At 36.5% G+C, this 10399-nt stretch overlaps 1 protein-coding gene across 1 annotated transcript; it reads left to right on the top strand.

Moving 5' to 3' along the window:
• The first annotated feature begins 764 nt into the window (after positions 1–764).
• Positions 765–5376, top strand: FABP4 (fatty acid binding protein 4). Its single transcript, XM_002710655.5, has 4 exons — positions 765–1142; positions 3890–4062; positions 4570–4671; positions 5154–5376. The coding sequence occupies exons 1-4, from the start codon at positions 1070–1072 to the stop codon at positions 5202–5204; spliced, it is 399 nt and encodes a 132-aa protein (XP_002710701.1). The 5' UTR covers positions 765–1069; the 3' UTR covers positions 5205–5376.
• The last annotated feature ends 5023 nt before the right edge of the window (positions 5377–10399 follow it).

Genomic DNA, 10399 nt, shown 5'->3' with positions numbered 1-10399 from the left:
ATATTGTTCAACGGATTTACAGTGATTCATCCCTCTGCAACTTTTTAGTTTCTTTTTTCCCTAATGCCTAGGTATGTTCATGCAAGTTTTTTGCACATATGAATATCTTCCATCATCTGGTATGAGAGGATGAGGACACTGAAAACCACGATTACTATAGAAAAGTAATCCCACAAGTGAGATATGCAAAGAAGGATAAGGTATCGATAGCTCGTAACTGACCCATTTCTGATCTTTCAAGTAAAGCAACAATGTTGAGATGTAGATTAATGCAGAGCTCATAATACAGTTCAAGAACTGAATGAATTTTCTCAGTGTGAGGACTGCATTTTGGATTGGAGCCTATGTTTTAAGATATCTTTGGAAATCAACACCACATCGTCATTTAAGGGATAGATAGAGTGAGGTTAAATTATCATTTAAATAAATCTAGAGTCCAGTTTCCCAGTGAATGAACTGATATACTCTTTTATTCATAGAAAGGTTTGAAATTAGAGGCCTGAGGTAGTTTAAAATGCCAGTATTTACTTTGCTCTAATAAGTAATTCCTGAGATAGTCCTGTCCCAAAGAGGCTTTGCAATGTTTTAAGAACTTCCAACATAATTCTTAGATTCCTTAATTTGAAAGAAACTCATAATAGCAATGTTAACAAAAAAAAAAAAAAAAAAAAGGATGTCAAAGTTCATCCCAAGGTAATTGTTCCCCTCTGCCCGGGGGTAAATATGTATGGAAATAATAGGGGGAAGTTCAGTGCATTAAGCATTAAATAGTCGAAACAGCATGTAAAATGTTCTGCTCATGGTTAAAAATAATTTGTACTCTAAGTCCAATGACCACTTGCCAGGGAGAACCAAAGTTGAGAAATTTCTATTAAAAACATGACTCAGAGGAAAAAATGCAGAGGCTGGTAAAGGAGGAAATGACCTGATATCGTTCCCAATTGGCTGTTCAGGAGATCACATGTTCTGAACATCTTTAAAAAGAAGTTGTCTGAACATTGGAGGGCCACAGCACCTTGCTGAAAGCTACACTTCTCTCACCTGGAGGAATAAACCTAGAAAGCTCAAAATGTGTGATGCTTTTGTAGGTACCTGGAAACTTGTCTCCAGTGAGAACTTTGACGATTACATGAAAGAAGTGGGTAAGAGAATGCATTGAGGGATGACTGGATTGATAACATTTTCTCTGGGGGGAAGTGGTTTATCGTGTTTTTCACTCTGGAAGCATTGGCCAGAGATGCTGTTTTCTATACAGAAGTTATGTAAGAAACAGGTGAGAATCTTTCTCTGGAGATGTGTTGAACAAAAGCTACAGCTAATACTTCCTGAAGCTGAAACTCTATGGGAAAAAAATTTGTGTAAATGAAATTCTTATGATCTACAGAAATGAAAAGATTTGACTCTAATTCCACAATGTGGGTATCTTTAGCTTAGTTGACTCTTTGCCTGCTTTTAAATCCGCTTTTGCATATAGAATTTGCAATAACTTGGAAAGAAAAACATATTTCTTTCCTAGCATATAATAATTTCCATTTGACAATGAAGGCACATTTCCCTTCTTTGCATTTTTTTTAGTAAACGTGCATTAGCAAATTATTGTCTCAATGTCAATGTATTAAGATGTATGATTGTTTTATGATTAGCAAGGTGTTTCTCATAGGGCTTTAAAACTTTGCATACAAATGGTATGGGATGCCATTGGATTATTGGTAATTCAAAAGGAGAATATTACATATGTAACAGTCTTCCTCTTTGATAATAGAACCCTTCAAGTTTTCATACTATTAACCTTGCCAGCATTTCATTGCACATCTATCCATTCAGGAGGTGAAGAAATGGAGGTAAACTAGGGAGACAATTTCTTACTCAGGCAGCTTCTGCTTTAAAAACCATTCTTCCCCTACCCTTGTGCATGATACAGTCAAATTCAGGGTTAGCAAACAAGGAGGGAATTTTAATAATATCTCTAGTAGGGGTTAAGATTTAATAATCCCTATAACTCAAAAGACTTAAACCATCCCCGACATTATATATAAGCTAGCATTTTTCCTGTTTACAGATGAGAGAGACATCAGGGACTTCAGTGTAAAAAAGACCTAACTTTCTAGAATGCTAGTTATCTGTGATTCAATAAACTAATTAATATGCATAATATGGAAAAGTAAGGATTTGGGAACATGTAGTTACTTTTAGAAATAGTCTACACTTTTGATAGTTACATTTAAATTTTTATAACAGTACGTTTTTAAATCGTAAAGGATTGATGATAGTTAAAGATAATAAGATACCTCCAGAATGAAATTAGCTGCTCCAGCTGAGGCTGAGAGAGCGGGCATTGCCTGCATCAGTCAGCAAGGAGAGAATGGTTTTTCCTAAGGTCAGCCATTCGAGCGTCACACTGGATGTTGTATCCAGTATTTAATGTGTTAGAGCTGGGACTTATTGAAGCAACCTGTCTTCCCACCTGGGTCACTCTCCAGCTTGTTAAATGGGAGCGTCAGTATTACTTATTTTGCACCATATTTCTCTCCATTTTGTCCCTGTTTCTAATTGTTCGTTACCTTTAGTCAAAAATATGGCTTGGATTTATGTGCACGTGTCAGAAAGTCAACACATCTACAATTATCATAAATTCTGCGTAACATGCAAGGTCAGCAAGTTCCCATTGTTTATATCAGGTTGTAAATTGTTCATCTCATACCTTGCACAGGAAAATATATTCCTTTTTTTTTAAAGAGGAATTGGCAGTTTGGGTGATTAGAAATCAAATAATCAGTTTCTAAACTACTGTTAAGTAAAAAATAATTTACCTTTTTTAACTTTCATAGTTATTTATTTATTATCAAGAAATCTTTTATTTAAAGTATACAAACTTCATGCAAACTTAGGAACATAGTGATTCTTCCCACCCAACCTTCCCTCCTGTCCTCACTCCCACCTTTCTTCATCCTCCCTCTCCTACTCCCATTCTTATTGTTTTACAAAGATCTATTTTCAACTAACTTTATATACATAAGATTAACCCTGTACTAAGTAAAGAGTTCAACAGATAGTATGGAGAAAAAATAACTGTTCCTCAACAGTGAGACAAGGGCTGGAAAATAGTGATTTCTTAAATTTTGAAGTTTTCATGATGCCTGGTCTTGCTTTAATAGTTCCTATAAGTTATTGGGAATGATATCACCAACCTAAAATGGTGTTACTATAGGAAATATTTTGCTTTCAGAAAGATTAACCAAAACCTTCATTCCATAGTGGAGCAATTTAGAAAGAAGCCCAGCAAGCTATCCTTGGCAGCAATGCCATGAAACGCGGTTTTTGTACACTCATGACAGATTATCTTTTAGCTGAACAACTCTGTATTAGCCCAAATGTTTTGTTAAAAATTCTTTGTGAACTTTTATATAAAATTTTTAGATGTAAGAAGGAATGGTCAAATTGCCTCAAACTTTCATGAATTAAAAAAAATGATAGCACTCACCTTTTAAAAATACATATAGGCCTGGAGATTTCATCTGTGTGCATATTCTTGCTGAAAACTAACACTAGACCTCCTGAGGAGTTGTATGCGGAACAGAGAAAGGGAAGTTTAAAGCAGAGATACATATCTATTGTGGCTCAGAGGGTTTTTTTTTTTTAAGTATTAGCTCGATGTTTTCACCTCCAGAAGCTGTTTTAATGAGGCCTTTAAGAAACTCACCTGTGTCTTTTTCCTCTTTTACACACACACACACGAGCACACACACACACACGTACACGCATGCACACACACGCGCGCACACATGCACACACACGCACGCACACATGCACAAAGGCACGCTACAGTTCTTTGACTTAGATGAAGAGGCAGAGAAATGTGACCCTGATGTCATTTTTTTCCTTCCTGTAGGAGTGGGCTTCGCCACCAGGAAAGTGGCTGGCATGGCCAAACCCAACATGATCATCAGTGTGAATGGGGATGTGATCACCATTAAATCAGAGAGCACCTTTAAAAACACTGAGATTTCCTTCAAACTGGGCCAGGAATTTGATGAAGTCACCGCAGATGACAGGAAAGTCAAGGTGAGGAATAAGGAATTGCTTGATGTCTAAACTGCTGCTCCTGCAAGAAACCATTTTATAATAACGGGAGGGAAAATGTTAGGCCAAAGATCCCTGAACTACTACATCTAAACACTATTGCATTTGAGATATAATTCATGAATTTTTCCCCTTTTTATGCAGTTGCCCTTACATTTTAAAAAAAGCTTACCATAATTTATGTCAGTTAATAGAGCATGCTAATTAAAAATAATGAGAGCATGTTTGTCTCAATCACCAATAATTTTACCATTTCAGTGTAAATTTATTACCTGTATTCCTTTGCAGTTGTGTTCATAAAACTAGTAATAATGTATATGTAAATCATATGCTGGTTTTTCAGAGACATTTTTTTCTTGTTGCAATATAGTCTTCTCATTTAGAACTATTAATGAAATAAAAATCTTCCTTTAACCCATGGTGCCATATTTTATATTTTGTCTTCTGCCTTCACAAGCACATTGTAACCAGTGTGTATTTTGTTTACAGAGTATCATAACCCTAGATGGTGGTGCCCTGGTCCAGGTGCAGAAGTGGGATGGAAAATCAACCACCATAAAGAGAAAACGGGAGGGTGATAAACTGGTGGTGGTGAGCATCTCCTAACTACTTAATCCCAAATCTTCCTGTTAGGTCATCATCGTAATTAGTATTCCATTTAAGAAGGCCTGCTTGTACAACACAAGAGGGTGATTTTATTGGGGTTATGGTTCCAGTCTGGCAATTGCACCTTCCATGGTGTCAAACTCAGCCCAGGAATGCTGTCTCCCAGGGGACATTCCTGGCTCCTTCCCAGGAACCCTGAACTTGTCTTCCGTAGTGCACTTACCACAGTGCATATGTCTGCTTATGTTCCTCACTCACCATTCAGACTGTATGACTCCTTGAGGGGAAAATTGTATCTTCCTGGTCTTTGTACCTCCCAAACATTTTAAAAGAGAATCTATCTATCTTTCTGTCTATCTGTCCATCTGTGTTCTTCTCCCATCTACCTATGTCCTTGAATGAACATTGCTCCTTTCCAACATTATTAAACTCATGGTGATTGACCAGTAATTTTTGTGTGTGTCTAGGAATGCATCATGAAAGGCGTCACTTCCACCAGAATTTATGAAAGAGCATAAGCCCGGGGACACTGAGCTGGACTGAAGTTTGCATTGAATTCTACGACATTCTGTTGGAAGTATTGTTTAAACAGATATTGTTATTTTTCACTAATTAGCAAGGAACTAATTTTCCCCCAAGCTGATTTTTTTGCCTGTGGTTGTGTTGATTAAATAAAAATTTTTAGATTTAGAAGGTGATGTAATAATTCATTTTACTGGATAATTTTGTACCTACAATGACTGGGTGAAGGAAATAGAAAAATCCCATCATTGCTTTGTTTCTCACATAAGAATAAGATTTTTCATAATAATGCAAAGTAAAAAAATTACTATCCATGAAATTCCCTAGGTAGGAGATAAGAAGTATGTAACATGATTGAATATTAGATCCTTCTTTAATGTATCTGCAATTAACTATCTCTAAGAGACCTTAGGGTAATTATGAGCATAGTCGAATTGTCCACATCCAGCTGGCCCACATTTCATATCCACCCTGTCCTAGAACATTGGAAGATAGCAGTACATACAATACATGTTATAGAAATCTCCAGTCTACAATTTGTAGTCTGAAAGTTTATTGGCAAACCAAGTGTCTTAGTCTTCCATTACTATAATAAAGCACCACAGATTTATTTAGCTCACAGTTTTGGAGGCAGGAAGTCCAATATTGGGAGACCCCATTCAGTTGGCCCCTAGTGAGGATCTCACTGTGTATTTATCATGTAGAAGTGCATGTGAGAGGAAACGAGCCCATGATGAGACAGGAAGCCAGATTGTAGCACGGGGTCAGTCTTCATCTTTTACAACAAGCCACTCTCATGAGCACTAACTAGAGTCCCCTAATGCCTTCTGAGGGAAGCACCTTTGATGATCTCATCATCTTCCTAGGTTCTACCTCTTAAAGCTTCCACCATCCTAACACTGCCATACTCAGGACCAAGCTTCCCATACACAAACCTTTGTGGGAAACAAACAATATCCAAATGATGGCACCAGGCTAGCTGAGGAATTTCTGCAGAATTCATTCCAGAAAAATGATGACTGTGTTGTTCATGAATAAAGATTTAAATGTCATTGGAGTTGTTTACAAACTTATTTTTCCTACCTGTGGGACTTTTATTCATATAAAATCTCCATAGAATTGCAATATATAAGACACACAGAAATGAGAATGAATTTTCCCAGGAAGTATGTGTGAGTGCATGTGCGTGTGTGTGTGCCTATTTCTTGGACCTCTTGTGGAAGCTATGAAGATTATGGGAACTGAAATTTTAAATCACATGCTTACATTTTATAGTAAGACAAGATCTGATATAACATGTGTTGCCTTTGATATAATTCTTTTTGCAATGCTTTTTTTTAAAAATCAGTTCTGGGGTAGCATTGTGTTGCAGTGGATTAAGCCAACACCTGGCAGATTAGAGTACTGAGTAGTTCAGGTCCTGTCTGCTAATGCATCCTGGGAGATAGTGGAGGATGGTTTCAGTGGGAGACATGGGAGAGCTAGATGAAGTTCCTGGTTCCAGACTTTTGCCTGGCCCAGTCCTGGTTATTGCAAGCACTTGAGGAGTGAACCTGAAAATGGAAGACTCTCTCTCTCTCTCTCTCTTTCTCTCTCTCTCTCTTCCTCTCTCCCCTTCTTCTTTCTCTGTTGCTCTACCTTTCAAATAAATAAAAAGTTAAAAGAATAAGTCTCAAGATAATAGTTTTCTGAGCACCTTTCCTATGTGTAATACAATGTCATGGGGAAGTTAAAAGAAGTAGACGAGGTTTTTGATAATAAGAATTTATTTTATTCACAAAAACAGAGCGTAGGCTTCTCACTTCAGGCTCACTAGAGGTTTGGGGAACCTACACAGAATTTGTCACCACTCGTCCAGCCCTGCAAAAGATGCTTAAAGATGTGTTACACACAGAAACACCGTCATCAATATGAAAGAAGGTAAAGGAAGGAAACCTCACAGCAAAAGATCACAGGAAGTTCAAAGCATATATTAGAAAATATCTTTGGGAAAATGGCAGGGCAAAGTTACTACTTATCAATAGTCACATAGAACTTTAATATATGCTTTGAACTTCCTGTGATTTTTTACTGGGAGGTTTTCTTCCTTTACCTTCTTTCATATTGATGACCGTGTTTCTGTGTGTAAAACATCTTTAAGCATCTTTTGCAGGGCTGGACGAGTGGCGACAAATTCTTTTAATTTCTGTTTGCTATGAAAGGTCTTTATTTCACCTTCATTCACAAATGAGAGCTTTGCAGGATATAATATTCTGGGCTGGCAGTTTTTTTCTCTTAGTACCTGGGCTATATCTCACCATTCCCTCCTAGCCTGCAGGGTTTCTGATGAGAAGTCAGCTGTGAGTCTAATTGGAGATCCTCTGAGAGTAATCTGACGTTTTTCTCTTGCACATTTTAGAATCTTTTCTTTATGTTTCACTGTGGTGAGTTTGATTACAACGTGTCGTGGTGAGGATCTCTTTTGGTCATGTTTATTAGGGGTTCTATGAGCTTCCTGTACTTGGATATCTCCGTCCTTCTCCAAACCTGGGAAATTATCTGCTAGTATCTCACTAACAAGGCCTTCTAATCCTTTCTCTCTCTCCATGCCTTCAGGAACTCCTAGAACCCGAATTTTGGTTTTTTTAATAGTATCTTGTGGATTCGCAACCATATTTTTCAGATTTCTAATTTCCTCTTCTTTTCTTTGGTTTGACTGTATAGTTTCCGTTTCTCTGTCTTCTAAGTCCGATATTCTCTCTTCTGCTTCACTGACTCTGTTTTTAAGGCTCTCTAATGTGTTTGTCATTTGATCTATTGAATTATTCATTTCATTTTGATTTCTCTTCAATATCACAATTTCATGTTCTACTAGATTCCTCATTTCATTTTGATTCCTCCTTAAGATTTCTTTTTCATGAGAGAGATTTTCTTTCCTGTCCAGTAAGGATTTCTGTAGTTCAAGAATTTGTTTTTGAGAGCTTCTAAATGTTCTTATCATAAATTTTTTGAAATCCATATCTTGCATTTCTTCTATCTCATCATCTTCATAATCTTGACTTGGAGTGTCATGTTCATTTGGGAGCATCATAATGTCTTCTTTGTTCTTGTTTCCTTGGTTTCTGCGTTTGTTGCTTGGCATTGTGGACATATTCTTTGGTTTCTTCTTTTTTTTTTTTTTTCTTGCTGTGGTGTTTTTTTCTCATTATACTATGACTCTAGATTAAGTGTATGGGGAAGAATCACTATATTCCTAAAGCGCACTTATGAAATGCATGAAGCTTGTATTCCTTAAACAAAAGATTTCTTTGGGGAAAAATAAATAAATTAAAAATAAAAATCAAAAAATATAACATTTATACTTATCAAATAATCTCATGAAATTAAAACTAATTTCTCCAGTGTAGAAATATTAGCAAATGGAGGCCTGATTATTTCAACTCCAAATCTCCTGTTCAGGCCATTTATTAACCAAATCAAAATTCAAATTAATTATTTTCTGTATTGAATAAGATAAAATCATCTTAAAAAATGTATAACAATCATTTTCAGTCACCTACATTAAATATACACTTTGAAAATTTACAAATATTAAGTACAGCACCTATAAAAATAGACAATTAAAATTGAATAATTAATATAGGAAGGAATGTCATATGAATGAGATATCACAGCATGTGGAAATAAAGAGTCAAGATGCTTTACAAAATCTAGTGTGACTCCAAAGTAGTCTATGCCCAGCAATAAATTGCTAGACATAACTCTTAATATTTATATAGCTTTGGGTACATATTTAACTTTACAAATATCAGTCATCAGGAGAGAAGGTAGCATCTCACATTAAAAATTATTAAAAATTATCTGATAGATAAAAGTCACAAGAAAGAAGTTAATATAGAGGGGCCAGTGCTGTGGCGCAGTGGGTTAATGCCCTGGCCTGAAGCGCCGGCATCCCATATGAGTGCCGGTTCTAGTCCCTGATGCTCCTCTTCCGATCCAGCTCTCCGTTGTGGCCTGGGATAGCAGTATAAGATGGCCCAAGTCCTTGGGTCCCTGCACCCATGTGGGAGACCCGGAAGAAGCTCCTGGCTCCTGGCTTCAGATAGGCGCAGCTCCGGCCGTTACAGCCATCTGGGGAGTGAACCAGCAGATGGAAGACCTCTCTCTCTGCCTCTCCTTTCTCTGTGTAACTCTGGCTTTCAAATAAATAAATAATATTTTTAAAAAAGAAGTTAATATAGAAAACAAGATGTTGGAGAAGCATATAAAAATGAAAATAAAGAAATAAGCATTGGACCTGTTATGAAAATAATACATGTAATTATTCTATAACAAAAGACTACGTTATAGTTAAAATTTAGGAACATTGTAATTTTTACTTTTTTTAATTTGAGGAAATGGTTTTTGCTGGTTTATAATTTAAAAAGGTTTCTAAGGCTCAGAGCTATAGCAGTGGGAATAGCAGAGGATTTTCTTGGTTAAGAAAGAAGATTTGTATAGTAATTGTGAGATACTGAGAAAGATGAAGGGAGGGTGAGAATCTCTCTACCATCTGATAAGGACCAGAATGAAAGGTGTGTCATAGGAACAGTTCAAGGGCAGATAAGCTATTACAACTCTGCCTTTAGTCACTATTAGATAAAAACTACAAATGAGAACTACCAGTTACAAAGAAATAAATGCTATTGATTTCTTTTGTCACTCATCTATACAACATTTACCAAATATTCACAATATGCCAGGCACTATATTAGAGTTGCAGTGGTGAGTGAGAAATATTTTCCTTTCTTGATGTACTCATAGAGTAGCTCAGGAGAAATATGGAAGATAAGTAGTTACAATACCATGAGATAAGCTCTGTAATGCACCTCTGTTAAAAAAAATTGTGTCGCATAATAGAGATCCCTTCTCTGAGCCCGTATCACAGAGAGGACATGTTAGGGTTGATTGGGGAAAATAGGTAGATGTTGTGTGCAAGAACGGTGGCAAATAACATGCCATTGTTTGCTGTAAAGATTCAAATTAGACATTTGGGGAAGTTATTTATAAGGTGTATCAATATTTTATTTTATTATTTCATTTTATTTTATTTTATTTTATTTGAGAGGCAGAAAACCAGAGGGAGAGATAGACAGACAGAATTTGCTAGTTTGCTTCTGAAATGCCTGGGAACTGGGGAAAAAAATCCAGGTCTTCCATGTAGGCGGCAGGG

This window comes from Oryctolagus cuniculus, chromosome 6, assembly GCF_964237555.1.
Source record: "Oryctolagus cuniculus chromosome 6, mOryCun1.1, whole genome shotgun sequence".
Lineage (NCBI taxonomy): Eukaryota > Metazoa > Chordata > Mammalia > Lagomorpha > Leporidae > Oryctolagus > Oryctolagus cuniculus.
Note: the sequence above shows the minus strand (reverse complement) of the source record. Positions and strands in the feature narration are given on the sequence as shown.

Coding starts and splice junctions, on each gene's coding strand:
- FABP4 (XM_002710655.5), top strand. CDS start 1,070: ATGTGTGATGCTTTTGTAGGTACCTGGAAACTTGTCTCCAGTGAGAAC. Junction 1,143..3,889: donor CGATTACATGAAAGAAGTGG/GTAAGAGAATGC, acceptor TCCTTCCTGTAG/GAGTGGGCTTCGCCACCAGG. Junction 4,063..4,569: donor CAGATGACAGGAAAGTCAAG/GTGAGGAATAAG, acceptor TTTTGTTTACAG/AGTATCATAACCCTAGATGG.